Source organism: Varanus komodoensis, unplaced genomic scaffold (genome assembly GCF_004798865.1).
Source record: "Varanus komodoensis strain SLA01 unplaced genomic scaffold, ASM479886v1 scaffold13_3, whole genome shotgun sequence".
NCBI classification, from domain to species: domain Eukaryota; kingdom Metazoa; phylum Chordata; class Lepidosauria; order Squamata; family Varanidae; genus Varanus; species Varanus komodoensis.
Window position 1 is genome coordinate 12182791 of NW_025335409.1, and position 23630 is coordinate 12206420.

General features: G+C 43.1%; 1 protein-coding gene across 8 annotated transcripts in view; it reads left to right on the forward strand.

Annotated features, from left to right (window-relative positions):
• The window catches only part of MAGI2 (membrane associated guanylate kinase, WW and PDZ domain containing 2), a 708373-nt gene extending 685855 nt beyond the window's left edge, over positions 1-22518 (forward strand). For all 8 annotated transcript variants that reach the window (XM_044423188.1, XM_044423195.1, XM_044423191.1 and 5 more), the window contains one exon: positions 19513-22518. In XM_044423188.1, the coding sequence (XP_044279123.1) occupies positions 19513-20312 (800 nt within the window). In that variant the 3' untranslated portion in view covers positions 20313-22518. The remainder of the gene's footprint in view (positions 1-19512) is intronic.
• The last annotated feature ends 1112 nt before the right edge of the window (positions 22519-23630 follow it).

Sequence of the window (23630 nt, forward strand, 5' to 3'; positions counted from 1 at the left end):
CACAGCATTTAAGGTAGTATTTCTCCAAAGGCAAAGTGAACTTGCATCCCTTTGTGAAGGCTGCAGTCAAGAAGCAACCAAAGATGCAGTACAGCCCCGCACAGACATATATTCAGAACCAAGCCCATACTGGGCTCTTTGAGTCTTACTCCCAGATAAGTGTGTTTAGGGTTGCAGCCTGAAGGTTAGCAAGTTTCTGACAGTAGAACAACGCGTGGTCATTTGTGGAAAGAGACTGAAATACAACAATGTAGAGAGAGGTTGTTAAATGATAAGGAATTTGATAATTGTAGCAGAATAAGCATGCTATCCATCGGATCAGTTTTTGGATTGTTAGATACATTATTCTTTCTATGCTTTTAAAATCTAGAAGTTTATTCTAGATAGTGAAAATATATGGGTCAGAATGAATGGAAAGTTCAGTTTGCTGTAACTAACCAACTAATGCAGGCAGTTAAAAGGTGAAATCTTTCCGTTTAACGTGTCAAGTGAACATGCTTCCCGCAGATTGACTGTCCTTTTTTTAACCTGCAGCTGTGTGCGTGTGCATCTGTGAAGTGAAGGAGCTCTGTCTCCTTTCAGTCCTTTCAGCAAATAGTGTAAGGCCAGTCCACTGCTAGGGCTGGATTAACCATTATGCCAACTACCTTATACAATGGAGTCACCACTAAGTCGAGGGCTGGTGGATTATTTATTGGTATTGGAATATTTTGCAGCCTTCCCCAACCTTATATGTTTCTGGTGTTATAGACTACACTCCCATCAACCCAACCAATATGATGTCTGCAGCTCATGGAGGTCGTAGTCCAAACTATAAGGAGGGTACCAGACTTGCTGGCTCGCTGGCTAAGAATTTTTTTCCATCTGAAGAAGATGGCCATAGAACTCCCTAGGAAGGCCTTTTGGCAGTTATAGGCAGCCTATAAATATGTGAATAAATAAACCACAAAGCTTCTAGCAATGCTACAGTTCAGGCAGAGAAGGCAATGCAGTTGCCTGCATCGTTTCTTCTTTCATGAATGTTCTTGTATCCACACATGTAATTACTCTTTTCTTTGTACAGAAGTTCTTTTCAATTTCAATTCCTCTCACAGCATCTTTGTATTGATAGAACATGAACTTTCATAGGAAATTACTCATTTTGTTAAGCGCTAGATTGGAAATTCAGGATTTCAGAGTAATCAGTGGCTGGAATGCATTTACTGCATCCAGCACAATCATTAAAATATCCATCACACAGCGAACTATATGTTGGCAAAGATGGGATTTTTAAAAAATCAGGAATGACCTCTTGGCTTTTATAATGTGAGAAACTAGCCCATGTTTATATTTAAACTATGATTAACACAATCAGTTTTTGAATACTTTTCTGTTCTGTAAATTATGTTCCATTAAAATTGTAATTTCCAAAAATGGTTACCAGAGGTCTGATGGCATTTCTGGGATGTGAAAATATGCACTCACTGGGTTTGGGTTCCTTGAGTTGTTCTGTTTTGCTTTTGGTTGATTATTCTTTCCTTCTAAGGTGCAATGTGCCACATAGACAATACTAGTAGAGATATTTTTTGTTTGTTTGTTTCATTTTTATACCACCCAATAGCTGAGGCTCTCTAGGAAGTTTGCAAAAGTTTAAAACATACAACAGGAAAGAGAGAGAGAGAAAATAACATAAGGCAATAAAATCACAGCAAATGCAAACAAATCAGCGCAGAGGTTTCAATAAAACGCAACATTAAAGCTAAAAATGAAAAGCTAACTATTAAAATACTGAGGAAAATAAAAAGATTTTCACCTGGCACTGAAAAGAAGACAGAGCAGGTACCAGGCGTACGTCTTTGGGGACCGCATTCCACAGCTGGGGTGCCACAGCCAAAAAGGCCGTGTTCCTGGTAGCCGCTCATCTCATTTCCTTGGGAGAGCTCCCAGAGAAGGACCCCTGAGGATGATCTTAGGTTCCAGGCAGGTGTTCCTTCAGATAACCTGGCCCCAAGCCATTTAGGTCTTTGAATGTTAATACTAGCACTCTGAACTGGGCCCAGACTTCAACTGGCAGCCAGTGCAGCTGGAAGAGGACTGATGTAATGTGTTCTCGTAGGCCAGTCCCCAATAAAATCTTGCTGCCCTGTTTTGGAACAGTTGAAGTTTCCAGACTGTTTTCAAAGGCAGCCACTTGTACAGTGCAATGCAGTAATCCAAATGAGGGGTTACCAGAGCATGGATTACTGTAGCTGGACTCTGTCTGTCCAGATGGGTTGGATGGATGGAAACTGCACAGATGTGGTAGATGATGCTGTTAAATGAGAACATGTTGAGGGCTCATTCTTAGCATATGATGCATGGTTACTTTGGCTTACAATGTTCTCTATTGCAAGAAAAAAATTAATTTTATGGAATCTGCCCAGCCTGAGGCATTGAATTCTTTTCAACAAAAAGATATAAAAGAATAGCTTTAACAGGAAGTGTACAGAGTAATATTTTTGCTCTTAAGCTCTTGGTGTAACTGCTGTGGTTAGCTAGTCTGTATAACACAAAACAGGTCTTAGGGTTATTTTCAAATTCGGCTGCTTTCTCTATGTAATTCTATTCTATCTCTGCATACAAGCTTAAATGGAGACATCTATTGAGTGGTATCCATAGGGTTGTATCCACTGTTAGTCTAACTTACTTTGTCTAACTTAGTCTAACTTAAGTCCTATTCATTCCAGTGGGTCTGCTTTAAGTAGACCTAACATTGGATAGAACTCATTGTATGTCCATGACTTCCTCTGTTCCAGAAATAGCTGCTACAGTTGTCAAAATAGCCACAATGCGAATGCATGTACTTCCATGCAGGTCAGGTACCTGAGAAGTTTCAGAAATTGATACTTCACAGGTTTACATGCTCTTCTATCCCTATGCCTATCTTGCCAGACCTTAAAGCAAGAAAATAAAGTCACACAAACATTTGTGCAAGGAAATATATTAACATATTGCTTCAGAATGACAACCCACATTTCTTTATAGCAGGAGGGGGGACCTACTCCTCCAGATGTTGCTGAACTCCAACTCCAAGCAGCCCCAGCAAGATCGGTCAGCAGGCAAAGTCAATGGGAGTTGTAGTTCAACGCCTGGAGGGCCATGGTTCCCTATTGTGATTTGTAAGCTATTTAGGACTTCTCATTCGAAAAATGCCATACATGTATTGGACAAATTATCTGAAAAGGACAACAAGATTAAGAGATACCTTGCCCCTCCCATTGTAGAAACTTTCCTTTGTTCATTCTGAAGGGGGTCCTGCCAATGTGTCTGATGCTGCTGCTTTTAATATTTTGGCAGGCGAGTACCAACTGCAGCTTTGCAATTGCGGAAACTCCATCCTCAGAAGAAAGACTCTCTGCTGTGTGAGAATTAGCTACAGAGATCTCTGAAGCTAGGCAGGTCTGAATCAAGCCAGTACCTAGTTGAGAGACCTTCCAGCTGTCCCCTGAGTCCTTAGATGAGATCAGGAAAGAATCAGTGGAAAGTATCCTGTGCACTAGCGGCGGTGTGAGAGGGCATTTGCAGGTTTAAAAATAACCTGAGATGAGCAGGAAGGAAGTCAGTGGAGCTCTGGAATCTAGAAGAAAATGCTTCTGCTCACTTTTGGGGCTATTTTAGAAGCACAGGCGGTGGATCCCATGAGCACAAGGTAACCCAGAGAGGTGGTGCAACCATGTGGGATGCTGCCCAATATTCTCCCTTATAAGGTGCATGTAAGTGCACAGTACAAATTAAAGCAACCAGAAGCAGAGAAGTGACAAGGCAACTTGTTTTAATTGCCTGCCTGTGTGTCTGTCATAAAGGCAGTGAGTACTGAGGTAAGCACATAATGAGTTGTGGAGAAATGTGCAATATTGTAAGGTGATCGATTTTTCAGACAGGTATGCATTCAGACAGTTAGTATAAATCACACTGCCAAAAGCTATTCTTCCAAGCTCCAAGACATACTCACAAAGTAAATTGACATTAATGAAGGGTAATGGCTGGGTGCACAAGAAATCCAGAGATCCAGCGGTGAAGCAAGGGGCTGCCATCCATTCTTGTTTGAGAAACAGAACGATAATGGTGCCAAACTCTGAATGAATACCACAAAGAACAAAATTAGACACAATGAGATCCAGTTTATTTTTGGAATCTTCTCCTCATCCTAAGATACTGATCTGGTATGGTGGGAAATGGGGCCTGAGGAACTGCTGCTGGTGTTCCACCTCTGTACATGTACAAATGTCCCACTGGCTGTGATGGATTTCTCTAGTGATGGGCTTTGAGCAAACACCTAAAATACTAGTGCAATGGCTGATCACTGGAGGAGATAAGAGCAAAAGCAACCTTTTTATTTTCCCAATGTTTTTAAGGTTTACTGGCCATTTTAATTGGGATTTTATAGAGGATGTGGTGCTGTGCTTTCTACTTTAGGACTGTCCTGAGACTTTCTATAGTAGGACAGGATAGAAAAGCTTTAAATAAATGACTCTCCAACTTGCAAGTAGGAGTGGTGTTTGAAGGAACTGATTAATGCTGCAGAAATGTAGACGAACATGGACAAGGAGGTACTGCATTTAACGAAAGTTTCCTGTCCGTAGTCTCTGCAGACAGTTCCACCATTTCTCATTTTAGACCCTGCCCATGAGTGACGGTTCACATGTAAGGGCAGCATGTTGCACCTGGTGGATCCACAGCCTCTGTGCCCTGCCCCATTCTCTCCCACCTTCCTCCCCTTCCCTAGGAAAACACCCTGCTCGGGAGCTTCCCCTGGCAGCTTGAAAGGGCTGCGGGGGGGAACCTCTCCCTCTAAGAGGGTGACTCTGCCTGCAGCCTCAGAAGGGAAGCTCGGCAGCATCCTACAGACCCTCAGAGACCTATTTACTATTTTAGTTCTCTCTGCTGTTTGTCCCTCCTGATGCTCACCCAGCAGCGTTCCTCTCTCAGGGAAGGGGACATGAAGCAGACTGAGGTGCGCTTCTCACTGCGCTAGTTACTTGTGAAGAGCCAGAAAGTGTGTGATATGCTGGACGCGGCACAACCATCATGTTCTTTTATTAGGACTTCCATTTCCTCACTGTGATAGTGTAAGGAAACGGCATATATGTGAGCGTGCGTGTGCGGGTTTTCTTAGAAAGAAGGTGCAGCTGCTGAAAAGCTGGGCTCCTGTGGAGGCATCCAGTAGGACCAACTTTTTCTGGAGGACCCAACTGTTGCCTGTTGGCATTTCATGTTAGATTTATTGGATTTATTTAAGTAATGCAGTCTAAGTAGCTTGCAGTAGCTTCTTCCTCAGTGTGCCATTTCACTGTTGGCCCCAGGTTGCTATGAAAATGTAGTCTCAGTACTGTCTCATGCCATAATCTTGAACATTATTTCCTATTCATGCTCCATGTCTGAGATCCATACTCTCATTTCTACTAATAGAAACTAAAAGTAACAACCACCATGGCCTGGAAATGAAGAATTTAATTAACAGGGTAATCTGATGGGGCTCCACAAGCCCCTGAACTTGGACAATTATGGGCCTCCCATGCATGGTGTGATGAACATGGAGGCAAAAGTTGCCTTTGCACATCTCTGCCTTGCCTAACACAGATGGGGGAGTGGAGGCATCTCAGTGCCTGGGTGTGGAGCACCAAGAGGAAGGCTGGGGCCCTCCTTCTGCTGGCAGCCCTGCTCCCTCCTGTTCCTCCATCCCCGGCACTCCCATGGCAGTGTTCCCAGCTTCCCTCGTGAAGCTGCAGGTCTTGCTGTACCAGCTGTGAGAGTCGACGTGGTGCCTCGATTGCAGAGTCGCAGCACCAAGCTCAGAAGTGGCACTTCTCCAAATTGTCCTGTGGCTGTTTAGGCTCTGTCTTGCAATCGTCGCTGGCTTGCGTCCTGAATGGATCGAAGAGCAGCTGATGGCATTGTTCTGTAGTCCTCAATTCAGACATGATCTCCAAAAGGTTCCAGCTGCCTTCTGCCTCTGGGTGAACAATGATCGAGGGTAAAACTGCAAGATTCAATAAATAGGCTGGAGTGAACAAGAGAAAGAACATACTGGACTTGTAAAATATGGATGGTATTTGCACATATTTACAGCGGCTTTTCTCTGTACCTGGTGTTTAAATGCAGTGGGGAATCAAGAGAAAAAAGTGAGATGAGAAAATGGTACTGTGACAAAGAGGTGAACGTCAAGCTGATAGTATATAAACATGTTTTTGTAAAAGGAAATTATAAGGCTCTCCATATATTTTGACAAAATTGTCATTGTGGTATTAGGACTCTCTCTGCTTATCTTTTTGTAAAATTATCTTTTTAGAACCTTTCTCTGGAGGTGTCTCTTTTATAATAGATGTTTGGCTGAGAAGCCTTTATTTTATTTTATCTTACTTACTGCAATTTTTATCCTGCGTTTCAGTCAATCATTGTCTCCCAAAGCAACTCAAAGAAATAGAAAAGAGAGAGATGGCCCCTGTCTTCCCACTTACATGCTGAAAAGAGAAAAGAAGGCAGGGAGGGAAGTGGAGGAAAGGGAAGCTGGCAAAGCTGGTAGTTTCTCAAGGCTAGAACAGAGTGGTATGGCCCAAGGGGAGGAACTTCGAAGGAAAACGATGCATGAGTGCGGCTTTTGTTCCTCAGGCCCAAGGGTGAGGCCAGAGCGTTCTCCCCACCTGAATTCAGCAGTCCCCAAGCAACCATGGGCATCTCCAGGAGGGGCAAGTGGATCAGTTCATGCCCTGGCTAGCAGGCAGATGCCCAGCTTTCATTTAAAGCGAAGAGCAAGTCGGAAGCACTTGCAATGTGGTGCGTTGGCCTGTAGACCTGGAGCTCTTGTCCCTGCTCAGCCACTTGCTTTTAGCCTAGCCTACCTCACAGGGTTGCTGTCATGGCAATGAAATGGGGCCATGCAAACCACCCTGGGTTCCTCACAAGAGGAAGAGGGGAAATGCAATCGCAGTTCTGAGACATGAGACAAAATGCATGGCCATTTGCTCAGTCAGCTTGTATGGTAAGCAAAAATGACCAGTTTGGTGCCTTTTGGCAACTGACTAAAGTCAGAGCAATCCTTGACACACTCACCGGTGGAAGATGAAATTTCTGGGCAGGCAAGTGGGGTGGGGAGTTCCCCTGACAGGAAGTATTTGCCGTCTTCAAGATCAATTCAGAAATTCAGGATTTAGGTATAGCTCAGATTTGTACATAGTGTGTCCACCCCAAAAAAGATAGGAACAAGGACAGGCATCCATCCTGTAATTCAGGGCCTATTAATGGCTTTTTCTGAGTTGTAACCATTTTTTAAAAATTACCCCACAATTTCATGCAGATAAGGTTCACCATGATTCTAACTGCATTATAAGAGCCAGGGTTGTGGGTTCCGTAAAGTAGCCCAAGTGTTCCTCATTATTCCCGTTTGACTTGGGCAGGGAGGGAGAAGTTTGAGTAGTGCATCTCTGTTCAGCAAGATAGTTCAGGGTTGTTATCCAGTCGCCTGGTATGTTGGCCATTTTAGGGAAAAGCAGAAGCGGGCAGGTGAAGTTGACTGTAGTAGCAATGACATTTAGCTCGGTTTGGTCTCGAAAGAGCAGGTGGTGTGTGGGAACCTGCAAGTGTTCTTGATGGAGGCCCCTCTCTTTTAGTGAGAGGCTTGGAGATGAGTGATGAACCATGCAGCTCTTCAGTCATTAGTGTTTTCTCCTACATCTGAATCAGATGTGTCTTGCCTGCAGCAGGGCCGTCTTAATGCATGGGCCTGATGGGCACCTGCCCATGGGCCCCATACTAATCTGTGTATGTTAACCCTTGGAAAATAGGAAAAGTCCCAAAATTAACAGTAGTTGCAATTGTCGTAGGGGCTCCAGTACACTGCTTTGCCCGGGGCCCATCATGCTGTTAAGACGGCCCTGGCCTGCAGAACTTAGGAGTCAGTTGCAGCTTGAGCAAGTCACTGCCCACCCCTCACCCCGATATTGGCTGTGGCTTTCACGTTTGCAGTGGCCCTTGGTGTGAGATCCTCTGTGCAGGTGAAGGGAGACAAGAAAAGTATTGAGCATTTTAGCAGTCAGCAGAAAGACGTGGTAAGGGCCTCAGCTCTACATGCTGAGAAACAACAGAGATAGATCGAGCATACAAATGACACAAAAAGCAGGCCTACCAGTCTTGGTAGCCCTGGAGTGCAGGTCTCATTACTGCTTGGTCATCAGCTCCCACAGTAATGGCAAGCCAGTTCTTTGATGTTATCCAGCCTCCTTTAAGAAGTGTGCAACCATACACCAAATCCACAGTTGGGGAATGCTTTCATTATGTCTAACCAAAATACCACAAAATCATGCAATGTGTCAAGTTATGTTAGCAACAGTGCACAAAAGACAGATCTGGATGTACTGGTAGAACCTGGGCAATTTTCAGTAGATTGACAACAGCCCATTGTTTAGCCGTGTCCCAAATTGTGCTGCTGATATGAAGAAAACCCGGAGTTAAAAGGAGTGGATAGTTGTGTGGAAGAACTCTGAGTTGTGTTTAATTCTAATACTGGAAAGCAACGTTGATCCTGCAAGAGATCCTTCATGGAAAAAGAAACCACTTCCAGACATTTGGTCACATGTTAGGACTAGGAGGTCTGCAGTTTAGACAACCTTACTTTCAAAATTATATAGTTTGAATTTATAATGACAGTATGCTTCCCTTATCCTCTCCAGTTCTATGGCAGCCTTCTTGCTCTCTGTTGATCAGACCTACAGCAACATGGACCAACCAGAGCACATGCAATGCACCAACTCAACAGAGGTTACCTGTACAAGATCGCTAGAACAGGAGCAGGGGAGCTCTTGAAAGGCCATAGTGCAGAACTGGTGGGCTGGATTTGGCTTGCTGGATCCCAAGATGCACAAGCTTGCCTCAGCCCAGTGTTCCTCAGCCTGGCACATACGATGTATTCTCGGCATCGGGTTGATTTTCTATTGATGTGGGTAATTTAATTATTTCATTAGCTAATAACACTATCTGAGGGTATACATGCAAAATTTCAAATATGATCATTAGTTCCTTAGTAATCCTCAGTGAAAGATGACCATGATGACTGACGCGACAATGTTGAAGAAAATCGAGCACCGCACTGTGGTTAAGTTCCTTACAAAACAAGGAAAAAGTCAATCATTCACAAAGAGATGGTGGCCATTTACCAGGACTCTGCACCTTCATTATATACTGTTCAAAAGTGGTCAAGTGAATTTAAAAGGGGCAGAGAAAGCACTGAAGATGAGCCTCGTTCAGGCGGACCGGTTACTGCCACTACAAAAGAAAATGTGAAAAAAATTGAGAAACTTGTATTGGAAGATGCCCGAATAAAAAAAAAATGTTAACAGAGATGACAAACCTATCTGTTGGTACCATATTTACTATTTTTATGACCATCTTTTCAAAGGTCTGTGCAAGATGGGTGCCGCGAATGCTCATGGCGCATCAGAAACAAGTGTGAGTTGAGTGCTGTAGCAAGTTTTTAGAGCTCTGTGGTGAAGATCTGTCGAGTATTTTCGACCAGATTATTACTGGAGATGAAACTTGGGTTCATCACTATGACCCTGAAAGTAAGCAGGAGTCCATGCAGTGGCATAAAAAAGAAGAAATTCAAAGTCATTCCATCGGCCGGAAAAATCATGGCCACAGTGTTTTGGGACTCGAAGGGAATTTTATTGATCGAGTACATGAAAAAAGGTGAAACCATAAACCCAGCATCTTACGCAACCACTCTGCATAATTTAAGAGAAGCAATTAAAGAAAAAAGGTGGGGAAAACTGACTGCAGGTGTGTTGCTTCTTCACGACAACGTGCCTGTTCACATGGCACGTGTTTCGAAGGCTGCTGTGCGAGACTGTGGTTTTGAAGAAATGAACCACCCACCCTACAGCCAGCCTGCCCCCAGTGACTACTACCTATTCCCGAATTTTAAAAAAGATCTTTGTGGAAAGCAATTTTCCAATGATGAAGAGCTCAAGGCAGCAATTAATGTACATTTTTTAGACAAGGAGAAAGGGTATTTTTAACAGGGAATTGCAAAGTTAATTTCTAGATGTAATAAGTGTACTGAAGTTATGGGGGATTACATTGAAAAATAAAATTTCAATGTATTATTCCTTTTTCTTCATGCTGATACCGAGAATACATTGAATGCCCCTCATACCTGACATTTTGGGCAGCGCTCATCAGCCTTGGGCAGCATGAACAACAGGCAGGGGTGATGAGACGGTTTGTTGAAATAACTGGAAGCTACCAAGTTGGGGGAGCCAGCCTTCGAGAGTGGGAGCTGATCTAAGGGGGCCTTATGGGAGCTCTGCAGTGTAAGTAGCCTGGGGTGCTTGGTCTGGGAAAGGAACTGGGTGAAAAATTTAAGTCACGTTATGGGAGACCCTCTGTGTCAAGTGAATAGGTGAGCACACTGCACTGAGTCCATGGCAGCATCAGGAAATGACACAGAAAAGACAGGATAGAAGGGGGTGATACAGTCTCAGCTGTGCAACTTGACAGGACTGTGGCCTCCATTGTGTATAAATGATTTGTATGTATCTGGCGAACAGAATAATCTAAACTAATTCGTACAAATTGACTGGCTTAAAAGATGAATTGTCACACCAGCCTTAATCATTGCATGTTATTGGTGTACCTGCTCATAAAAACCACGTTAGCTCCGGGAGCTTTTCGGAAGAGGTCATAGCCCTTCATTCCACAAACCATTCATGACAGAACAAGTAGGTAAAAACAAAGAACTGAAAGTATTTGATGTGGCATACCAGTGAGAAAGAGAAGGAAATGCGAAGAGCTATCTGAGCAGAACAAATAGGCCGAGGAAGAATGGCAGGCCTTCGAGCCAAGACTGTTAAAATCATTGACGGGAAATTATAGAATAAGAGAGACCCGTAAAAAAGGAGAAAGAAGAGGACCATTCCAGAAGGAACAGTATAGTTAAAACAGGCATAAAAACAGAACAGGGTTATTTTAAGGAAAACGTTAAATTGAATAAAATGAAAAGAATTGCAGAGATTGATAGGCTGATTGGAGTTTAATAAGCCAATATATGACGAGAGATTTGGCCTCTTGTGCGGACTGTTTGATCTGTCCTTCATATGTGCAGGCAAACAGGAAGTCTTTCATTAGTCACAGTTCCTGTTCCAGCCAGACCAAAAAATGATGGCAAATGACTTTGGACCACACCAGGAAATTAAGCCAACTTCAAATCCTAGCATAATATCCTGACTTGTTTCAAAGCTATTTAGCATTGCTGCTCAGTTTAGATAAAACAGAAAACTATGGGAAAGGAAAGACTTCCTGGTTTGTTGGCCTGCTTGCATGAAAGCAAGAGAAAAAAGGGCTCTTTCCTTTGACTGATTATACTAGCTATGTTTAAAGCAGCAATGTTCCCAACATGGCAGCTGCTTAATTCTGCTGAATCATTCGGTGCAGTGACTTATGACAAAATCATTGGGCTTAAGGGTGCTTAACTCTGTGGGACTGTGGCTAATAAATTGCATAATCTAACTGCTAAATTATTCAGTGTATATAATATAAAGTCCATTTATTAATTTATTAACGTTATTCACATTAAGTTATTTATGAACACCTCTTTTGACTGAATAAAATTTAATTATACTAATAAAAACTAATCTAAAACTCATTATAATTTTTAACTATTCAGCAAGTTGCAGTAAAGGTTCTGCTGCTTTCATTCTCCCTTCTATAAGATATATTCAAGCAAGATTTCTTCATCCCTAGGCAGAGCTCATTTGAAGAAGGAAAAGATGTTATTAGTATGGAAGTTGCTTTTTTAATTATGTTGAACATGCCAGTGCATTAATTTGAGATATTGTAGGGATGGAGTTCTAAATTAGTGATCTACTAGGAGGACTGAAATAAGTGTTCCTGCAAGTATAACCAACATGTAGAATCTGGCAAATCTGAATCAGTATTGTGCATCAAAGCACGGAGGAGAAGGAGAGAGAAGGATGCAGCAGGAGAGAAGGAACAGGCTTGGCCTTCAAGTTCCGTGACTCCCTGAAAGACTTTTTACCATAACCAGATGCTACATAAATACAATTGTGTAAGCCAGTACTTTGGTATGAAGGCACCTTCTAAAGTTAAGCAGGTCCAGATCTGGCCAGTGCCTTCATAGGAGATCCATGACGTCACACCACTTTGCACCCCACCAGGGAAGAAAGTGAGATATGATGGAATAACAGAATTAAGCATAAGCACCTGTAGTTGTATTGCATAGCATATTGTAACTTGCAGCCCAGCGGTGAACTAAGGACCTGACAAAACATTGTCATGTGTGGGGACAAAAAGCTTCTGTCTCTGTGAGAGATGCTCTGTTTGTTGCATCCGTTTTCAGGTGCTATGAAAGGCCTTTGCAACCCCAGAGCTGTGTTTGATCCACCAGCCCTCCTAGAGGAAGAATGCACGTCTTTGCCATAAGCTGCCATCTGCGTGCTTGCAGACCGCTGTAGGTTTGGACATAGGTAATGAGCAATAATCAGTAATGAGCACATAGGTTATAATCATCCCTTCTATCTTATGCATTCTTTATGCATTGCTCTTCTCTCACATGTTAGCACAGCTCGAGTTGGATTAGCACTTTGCTCCTCAAAAGCAGATCCCTCCCTCTGTAGTTTATTATTAAAGAAAAGTCAAAGTTCAGATTGGTTTTGCCATGAAACACAAGGGCTGTCATTAAAGGAGAAATGAGCCTGAAACTAGAGATCACAATGAAAATTCATAATGCATTTTTGCTATTTGGGTATAATTTATAAATTAGAATTAGTGTGGATAACTGCAATCCGAGTGAGAGCAGAAGTCCAGTAATGGGCTCTGCATAAGAATGATTTTCATCAAAGGAGATCCATACTAATTGTGCGATGGTGTTCCTTCTTATCTATCACCATCTCTAAGATAATCAGAAAAAGGCTAGGCCTTTTCCCCTTGTAAAATAAATATTCAGTAAAAATGAATGTAGAAAACAATTCTCACCACATTTTAAAATGTTCTTATTCCAATATGACCATATCCTTCTTGAACCGAGTGGGGCATTGTCCCTGGAGACGCACCCATCCACCCCGTTCACCTGGTCAATCCACAAGGATGGTCTTTTTCACCTCCCCTCACACACAGGTGATTTCTGCAGAGCATTTATCTTCATTTCTTGCTTAGCTAAGCCTCCTGCTTTCCAAAGCTCTGCTTCCAGTTTATAGAAAGCTTCAGTGATTTTAAAGAGGTTCTGATGTTTACATTTTCATCTCCAAAAGCAGGTAGCAGAAAAGGAAATCAGTTGTTTGTTTTGGAGTAAAGACAACCCAACCTCTCAGATCTCTGTTATGACTGTTTTCTTGCTTTCCTTCCTTTTTTAAACTGGAAATGGGGAGGGGAAGGGAGGGGTTGGGTCAGGTCAAGTCAAGTCTTTGGTATCTAGTCTTTGGCACCGATTCCTTTGCTGATGGAATGCTTGCATAGGGATGCCTTCACCAGCTTCTCATAGCTATCATTGGACATCACCAGTTTTGGGCTTCTCTGCTTGAGATGGTTACTGTGCACTTATGAACCATCATACCTGCATGTTTGTGAGTCCTTTACATGGTGTCCTCATCATTCAGAGCCCCTCTTGAATTTTCCAGCCATTTTCTTTCTTTCTTTCTTTCTTTCTTTCTTTCTTTCTTTCTTTCTTTCTTTCTTTCTTTCTTTCTTTCTTTCTTTCTTAAGATCAAGGTATTTTCCTAGATGCCATCACTTCCTAGATGGCCCCATTATTTGTTGCAGGAGCACATTGTAATTGGTGTTCTGCTGTACGCCACGGCCCCACTTCGTGTTGGGCAATGTAACATCCTGGAACATGCAGGAGGGCGAAGATGAGAACACCTGGGTGGCAGGGGGGAGTCAAGAGAAGGACATTTTAATCCTTCTGCAAAGAAGCCAGAAGCAGCAGCCTTGGCAGAGTGCCTGGTTCTAAGCAGCCCCCTGGAGAAGAGCCCCGTTCCTCTCATGGCAGGCCCCTGAGAGGGGAGGGGAGGGGAGGGGAGGGGGGGCAGGCACATCTCCCTGCGCACATGCAGGTGTCACCAAGGGCTTCACTGCACAAAGCATTTATTGGGCACCTGTGGTGTCTCCCTACCAAAAGTATGTGGGGCCTCTCTCCATCCTCCAGGACATCCTTTGTTTTCCAGCCATTTCTGAGGGGTTTTTTTATTATTTTGAAAGAGACAGTGAATTATTAAATTTCAGACTAGAACACAGGTCTTATGAAGGGTCACTGATCTACTCTACTGTGGAGTCACCTGAACAGAGAGGCAGAAAAGTGAAAAGCAGTGGGTTCAACTCCTCATGCCCAGGGACACACATCCCTGTTGGATTCAGAGCCACCAAGCGAGCGATTCTCTAGCCTACCTCCACCAGAAAATTACCTCATTAATCACTTCATTAATGGTGCTCCTGCCTCCTGACCTGCTGACAGCGAACCATGTGCGTGTGGTGAGGGGTCTGAATCCCTCCTTACTGGTGCAATGGTTGTTTCAGCTGTGGTACCGGTACAGCAGTGGTGGGAGACCTGGGATCTCCTTCACTCCCTCTCTTTCCCTTCTGCCTCCCTACTATGGTAGCTTCTGAAGTAACAGGACACAGGGATGGAAAACACAGACCAACAAAGACCTTCTTCATCTTGTTGATGAAGAATCCAAGAAAAGTCCCTGTTGTCCATTATCTGACTGTGAGAGGGACAGACAACACCAGCAAGTCGTCTTATAGTTAAAAAAAAGATTCTTTACATGGGTGCACACTGGCAATCTACAGTGAGCCTGTCTCCAGTGGGGACCAGCTGACACAGTTAGCATTCATAGCAAATTTATACATTTATCTTTTTGTAATGCTTAACAACGGAAAACATCATAACTGGAAACATTCAGTTACTTTTGTACATGTATCTTGCCCTACAGTTCTTTTTAGGGCATCCAATGTCAAAACATCTGCCCCCAGGCTTATCTTTACAAATTCTGACAACCTTGACAGAGGATTATTTTATAATTTCAACCGTCTTGTGTCTTTCTGATAGAACTCTCAGTAACTGACCCTTGTTTGGTCATCAGGAACATATTGTATTCTTCAATCTCAACTGCAACAGCTGCCAGTTGGGTGGAGAGATGATTGTGAGAAATGAATAGGCAGGGGAAAGGCTCTCCTGGTGACCAGACCAGGAGGAGGCAGAAAAGATCTTTCAGAGGGAGTGGCCTGGGCTGGAGTACAGGAGCACTTTGCATGCCTCAGCTCTGCATTCAGCCTCCAGGGGGAAGAAAGGAAAGAGCTGCAGTAAGTCCTGCAGCCCCCATGGTGTTAATGCATATGTGACTTCTGCAAGCAGGACACCAGGGTTAGCTACTTTTCCTTCTGTAGAGACAGAGGCAAGGGGCAGCTACACAGCTTAACCTCAGGCAAAGAGACAAGAAGGAAGTTGGAATTTGTCACTTCATCAATCAAGAAAGGAAGGATTTGGGGGCTGACCCTTTTGGGGGAGGGTGGTTTGGCTTGGTTTGGTTTTTTGGACTTATGGCTTTTAATCATAAAAAGCTTACTACTGAGCCAATTCTAAGTGGTTCTTTGACTGTCAGGGCAACCCGGAGGAAGTTTAATCAATGTGGTGCTTCTTTAAAAAACAGAGGTAGTAACATCAAGAGCTGTGAAAACTGGAAAATGCAGGATTTGGGGGGTCTGGCATCAACAGAATGATCTGATCAAGCAAAGGCTGAAAGAGGCTGAAGTCAGGGCAATCGTGAGTGCTCCAAGATTTTGAGCTGAAGGTCTAGAAACTTCATTTGCAGTGTGAAATCAATTCAGTTGTATAAGAAACCATCTTGGTCTTTATTAGCTGCATCTGCACTCCAAAATAACATTGGCTACCTTCTGGCAATCTCAAAGAGGGTCGTTCTTGGTATTTGGATTAAGATTTTTGGTTAAGGAAGAACAATGCACTAACATTTGGGGACCTGCTTACACAGCCTGATGTGGGACTGGTAAGGGGTAGGGGCAAAGAGCACATCCTGCTACAAATGAAGAAGTCCCCAAGTTTAATCTCTCATGTACTCAGATCTGAAGCAAGTTTTTTTTTCTTAGCTTCAGGTCCCATCTGCAAGATGAGTATAATAGTTATGATCTACCTTTTGGAGCAATTATACAGAGCATGTTCATTCATTCATTCCTCTTGGCCATGACTACTTGGTAGATGGATTTCCTGTGTGAGGAAGGAGAGAAAGAACAAGAAGTTAGCTAAATATTCTTCCTTCATGCTTTTCTCTATGACATGTTTTCTATGGGTGCATATACATGGGGAAATGTTTTACTAGAATGTAATGTTTTGCCTACACATAATCTCCAAAGTAGTACCATAACATGGATATTGAATTAGTTCACTGGTTTGTCCAGCATAAGTGATCAAAAGTTTTCCTTCCCATACATGTGCACTAAAGAAGCCTTGAAGATGAGCTACGAGGATGCAGGTGTGCTTAGCTCGAGGAAATGTAGATTCAGATTGCCAACTAGGACTAGTCTGTGCTTTTTAGAACAAGTTACCTCAGAGAGTTTGCTGAAACAACCAGAAGACCTTTCTGTTGCATTCGGTGGTGTTTATTCCAAGGTAAATGGGTGTAGAATTCTAGCCTTGAGCTCCTTGGATCATCGGCATATATACAAAGGATCTGTGAATCCTTCCAAGATCCAAGTGTAAGGTCTGGGACATGGCTGGAAGGAAGCTAAACAGAGGCACCGGGACCCTGATAATACAGTCAATAAACTATATGGCCGAAGTCCAGTCACCAGTCAAATCCAAGTCATTATCCAGAGCAGGCCAGGGTCAAACCAGGAGCAACTGGGAAGCAAACGAAGCATAGTCCAGATAGCAAAGCACAGTCGAAACAAGTCAGCGGTCCGGAGCCAAGAAGATAGCATGAGGACGGGGTATCTTTGGAACAGCAGCCACAGCAGACAAGATCCAGGCACCACAGAGAGCTTCAACCCACTGGAGACTAGTGCTGCTGAGGGAGCTTCTGTGGGGAGCAGCCACTTCTTAAATAGCTGTTCCCCCAGGGCTCCCAGAGATCAAATGGCCCAGTCTCGCAACTACCAGGGCTGCTATCCTGGCAGTTGGCCAGCAGGAGGAGCCCTGAAACTGCCTGAATCCTGACATCAAGCCATGGAGACAGAATTGTTCTTAACCGTTCACAGTTCTGCGCTTCTAGACAAAAGATGCTAGGACGTTCCTTAAAGATGTGAAAAAATTACAAGGGGGAAAGGAAAATATAATATGGGTACATATTATCACAGCCTTTGATTTATGTCTGCACAAAGTCTTAAAAATTGAAGACAAATATATGCTTCAGAAGCACTAACAACTGTCTCTGGAATATTTCTGTACACAGAAAGAGCAAAACCATTAATCTGACAACTGCAAAGCATAACATTGTGCATTTTTCGTGTTTAGCTATGATTTGAAAAGCAATCATCTTAGTGATGGCTGAACAAACCCAAATGAACCATTATGGTTTGAACAGAGCTCTTTAAAGGTTTTTCTTCTGAGCAACAAATCACTTGATCTTAATGTCCTATGATATACCCTCAACAGTTCTGATAATTTTCCAAAACCGGGGTGGTAGCAGCAGCAGCAAGAACAAAAGAAATGGTAGAAGCACTTTGTTGGGTATCTTTAGCTGGAGGAAGAGAGGAGTTGCAGGTGCACAGAGGAGACTTGAGTAGAGGCCATGTGTGGGTTTCAGCTCCTATCATACCAAAGGTCCAGCATGCTGGGAATGATCGTCCAAAGGGCTTGGAGGGCCCCAGGTTGGGGAAGGCTGGTTGAAGCAGTGCGAAAGCATTTCCTCAGATGTATCCATTGCAGCCTCACAGGCTGTTTCTCTGTCTTCTCCTCATTGTCAAATTTAGATTTTAATCCCTGTGGGGCAAGAGCTATCTGGCAACTGGCAGGGATTACAATCTGCTGGATATGGCCACACATGAATAAAATCTATGAAATTAGCCTTGAAGGTGCCAGTTAATCCTTCATATGTGGATAATAATTCGGTACAGCCTTGCTCTGCAAGCACAGACAAAACTAGTCACTCCCACATCCCTTCTTCAATCATTATTTGGGGAGTTGTCTTTATAAAGGCCGCTATTGTTAAGTCATTATATTTTTCAAGAGGAAAGGATGCGTCTGAAGGGTTGAAAAGCACCTCCCTAAACCACTACCTTCCATGACTTCTTCCTGTTTTAGATTTTGGGCAGTAGGGGGATAGCTGTAACCCATTTCCCTGATATGCTGGCATGTCAGGGACATCTGTTTATCTTGAACTGGGTTTCGTACTCCCTTATTAAGTGAATGCAGCCAGTTGGGGGGGGTCACATGCTGCGCAAGATGGCATTGCAGAGCTGTGCAGATTTGCCTGCATGAAAACTTAAGTGGAACCAAAGAAGCTGCAGTGCCCTCACTCCGAGGCTTGAATCAAGAGCAATGTGTGTTCCTAGCTTACTGCAACGTGCATTTAATCACAAAACCCATTTGATGAACTTCCAAATGTGCTTTTTTTTAACGTACTGAAAAATGAAGCCATGCATTTGAAATGCTTGGCTTCCAAGGTGTGCCTTCAGTGAACTAAAGGCGCATAATGCACACATTGCCATGTGAGTTTTGTTTTGTTTATGAACAGAGGTGCTCTCCTTGTGTGAAATCTGTAACATCTCACATGGCCCAAAACAGCTGCAGAAAGCATAGATAAATGTCTACCGGCTGTGAAAGCCAGTAAGCTGTGCTTGTTTTCAAAGAGTTAGTACTGTGCTTTCAGTGAGTAACGGCATAGATGAAGTTCCAGTGTGAGCTTGGCTCAGTTGGGAGACATAATGGTTAATCCAGCATCTATTTTCACCAGCTCTTTTATTTGTAGCAAAGTTACACCTGTATGTAAAGGGCAAACTATGCATGATGCAAGTTTTCCTGAGTCTCTGCCCACAAAAGGCAGTTGGAAGTAGAGAGATTGGACAGGAGTGGCAACACAGGAAATTTAATGAACTCTTCTTTTGCCCCATTGCAATTTCCCAGGTTAAAATGCCCCCACCCCATGTGGCTTAGCAGCAGAGAGAGACAATCAGATTGGAGTGACATCGTGGCAGTAAAGGATTGGCACGTCTTCTGCCTAGAATCAGTTCTCCCCAACCCCTCTCATGACTCCCTTTTATAAAAGAAAAAGAATTTTCCCCAGCCCTTAGAACTGAACCCTTAGAATCTGATAGTTAGCATTGATTGCGATGATGCAGTTTCAACAGTTATTCTACAGATAAAATCCATGCTCACATTATTCTTCTTTTTGTCTTTGTCCCCTCCCATGTTTTAAGTGAAACTAAAATGGGGGAAAAAAGTCTCCAAAATTCAGTTTCAAGTTAACAGTTAGGGGTTGTACTGAATATTCTGCAAAAGGCCTGTGGAAATAACTGTGTTCCTTTTTGTCACAACAGACGAACCAAACTCCTGGAATTCTCCCGCTGCCACCTCCCCAGGTCTGCCGGAAGTAACTATTTCCCTTGATGACATTGTCTCACCATTATCTTCATCACATCTAGCCCAACCCTCTGACCCTTCCCACCAGATAAACCCAGAACCAACATGGGATGTCAAGAGGGAACATGATGTAAGAAAACCAAAGGAGCTTTCAGCAAATGGCCACAAAAAGAAAAGGTTAGGTGAGCAAAGAGAGAGGTCTGCAAGTCCGAAAAAGGTAGACAGGTCAAAGCACGAAGAGGCTTCCAGGAAAGGAAGCTCTGAAGGGAAGAGCAAGCCTGGCGAAAGTGGCAGGCCAGCGTCAGAAAGTAAGGCAGTCGGACTGAACAGGATGGCCGAGGCTGGAGTGCGAGAACATGGGTGTGCTGGAAACAATGAGGAATTAGCCGGGAGGTCCAAGTGGCTGGAAAGCAAACGAGGCGGATCTCTCAGTGCAAAAGATCTCAGTGCTGCAGTTGGATCGGAGAAGAAACTGGCTGCAGCTTCCGAACACGTCAAGCTGGATTCCACTGGTGCTACAAAGGCGTACAGTAGCAATAGCTGCAGCTCTCACGGAAGTGACATGGATCACAACCAGAAGGAACCCGATAGGAAGCCCAGAGAGTTCCCAAGGAAGGGACATCTCCATTCCATTCACACACGCAGCACCAACATGACAGCTCGGAAGGCAACCGTCTCACCGGGACCATGGAAGATCCCTGGTTCTGATAAGCTACCTGGTGTACTCAAATCGGGCACTTCTGCCATGAGCAGATAAACCAGCGACCGTTGCCTTCTAACTGTTTCATAGTGATGCAGAACATCTCTCCTAGTGTCTGTCTCACACTGATTTACTTTAATTTATTTTAACGATCACACACATACATGCTCAAAGCATTGAGAAATTGTGACAATAATGTGTAATTCCATGACCACGTGCATAGCGTTTTAATAAGTTGAAGCAACATGTAGTCACACAGTATTTAAATGCGACCCTAAAGTCCCTAGATTCATTTCAGAGACTTTGGCAGCTATGGAAGAAACCAAAATAATATGAAGGACAGTTGACCACAAGGACAGTGCAGTGTAGCTTTAGTATGTTGTTTTCCACTGCATGAAGGACTTGGGATTTTCATTCAAACTTTATATCAAGAAACTGGAAGAAGTTAGAGCAATCACAAACTGGAACATCGCCTTAAATAAAACTGCACGGAGCAAGCTAAAAGTGGAAATAGAATCTTTTATCTGTGTTACATGTTGTAAATAAATTGTTCTCAACATATCCAGAGGGGGGGTGGGGTTGAAGCATTTGAAATTGTACATCCAAGACCTGTCTCCACTGTTATAACACTTTGGAATAGACCACCCCAAAACCAGTAGCATAATTCATTATGCAAGGTGAGAAACCCTAGTGCGGCTGGCTGGTGCAACACCATTTCTACTGCCATTTTTATGGACAAACCCATATTCTTGTACGTTGGGAGAAGAAATAGGGTGGAACTGTATTTCCAAATCTAGACTCAAGCAATTTATCACAAGTTACTACCCCACGCGCGCACACACACACACACACACACACACAAATGACCCCAGGATTACCAGGCACTACACAGATCTCAGCATGGAGAAATGAAACATGCATTTTCAAGGCCACTAAGGTGAGAGGGTGATTCTTGACAGATTATAAACTGCAGTTTCCTTTCATAACAGCCTCAGTCTCCTGCAGGAAGTCTCAACACTCTCTCAACACGTCTTCAACCTCCCTTTAATATGATTATCTTGAGTTCTCTTCCTCTAAGAATTCGAAGATAGAAATCTAAAAAAATGAAATCACATATCCATCAGGCATCCAGCCCTTTTTTTGCTTCCATATTCTTCTTTATGTCTTTCTTGCCTGTTGCTTTCAAATCTTAAGTGCCACGAGAATGTTTGATTCCACACCGATGAGGCACACCTTCTCCAGTGAGCTCCATTCATCAGTTCTGTATGCCTGAGGGGTTTTCCATTTTTCCAGCAACAGCAATACAGACAAGAACAAAAACAGCAGCACTTGGTAATAATATTTAAATAAAAATCACAGTGTTGATTGCACTTGGGAATAGGTCTTTGGCAAACCCTTCGGAAGCATGCACTGCTCCATGACTGAGCAAACTCCAGTTGCTATTTAAAGTCAGTGGAAGTGTTGATTTGGAGAAAAGTGTGAGGAGGTGATGGCGCATTCTCCACGCTTGGTGCAAGGATTCCACATCTCACTAGCTGTCCCAGCCATTTATCAGAGAGATGTTGAAGCTTTATTTTTTCCTTCAGGAGAACTAGAGACATCTTTCTGTTGAAGTAGTTGGAAAAGAGGAAAGAAAGGATTTTGCACCTTGAAACAAGATGCATATTTAAGAACTAGTCCCATTATAATTTTTTTAAAAAGCACAAAGATATGTAGCTGTTTACAAAATATATATATAGTTTTTAATTACAAAATTAGAGATATATCTTTATCCCCAACCCAGACATTGGGCATAATTTGCTGTTAATTTATTAAATCTGGATTGTGGGCAGGACTTCCTTCGTGGGAATGGAAAGGCATGTCCAACAATATTATTTCCTACACATGATGAACAGAAGCAAACGGCACTGGGGGAAACAATTGCGATTATGCTTGCATAAGCTCTGATTTGCACAGTGCCCAGCGACTCATTGTGCAGTAATTGCTTTATGCAGCTGTAATTGATAACCTGTGAAGACAGCACATCATCTGAACCCCATTCCAAATAATATTTCTGTGTAGTGTTAGCTGTGAATTTACCTTGTACAGCTCTATCGCTATAAATATAATTCCATGTATTAATAGTCACAGAAAGGCTGTAAGTGAGCAACTATTTTTATGAAACGCACCACTATGGATAAATTAACTTTTACAGAAATCTTGTTTACTGTATGATATTCTAAACCACTCAAATAAAATATATATCCAAGAATCTTTTTCCCAATTGTTTATACTGTGTACTTCATTACAGGGGCAGGAAATGTCTTAAGAAAATATGGATTGCATGCACACCAGTAAAAAGTCACATTATACAATCGCAATTTGCAAAACGACTGCCATTTTTTTTTTTTTGTTCTCACAGCAAAACTGCATGTAAGACTGTAAAAAGAAAGCATCATTGAATAGTAGAATTGGAAAGGACAATGAAGGCCATCAGCTTCATCCCACTGCTGTTGCAGGATTCCAAGTTACACCATCTCACTGTCATATTGCTCTAACAGTGAAGAAATATGTTCTGATATCTAGCCTGAATCCAGGTTGTTGCAACTTGAATTGATTGTTCCATGTCCTACATGCTAGAATCAGCGAGAACAGATCTTGACCTTCCTCTTTGTGAGAAGCCTTTGAGGTACTTATAGAGGGATATCATGTCCCCCTCTCGGTCTTCTCAAGACTGAACATGCCCAGTTCTCTTAGCCTCTTTTCATAAGGCAGTGTTTCCAAACCCCAGGTCTTTTTGTTGCCCTCCTCTGGACCCCTTCTGATCTTTCTGCATCTTTCTTGAATCTTGGTGCCCAGAACTGGACATGGTATTCCAGATCAGATTGGAGGACTGATTTGCCCAGCAATCTGTTCCCACGCTGGCCAACCAAGTACTTACGAAGAACCTCTGCAGGGCAGAAGTGCAGTAGCCCCGCTCCTGCTTGTGTTCCTCAGCAACTGGTGTGCATAAGCATGTGGTCTCCGATACTGAAGGCAGCATATCACCATCAAGACTGTTAAGTATTGACAGCCTTCTCTTCCATGAATTTGTCTTTTAAAGCCATCCAGGTTAGTGTCCATCACTATGGACTAAATGGCAGTGAATTAATTCCCTAGTTTAACTATGCACTTCATGAAGAAATACTTCCTTTTATCTGTCCTGAACCTCCCACCATTTGGTTTCAGTGGATGACCTTGGATTCTAGTACTGGTGGAAGAAAAAGGTCTCCCTATCCACTTTCTCCTAAGGATGTATAATTGTATACATCGCTATCAAGTTTCCCCTGACTTGCCTTTTTTCCCACCTAACCCTTTCCCCTCCACACACACACACACACACACACAGTTTTCCAA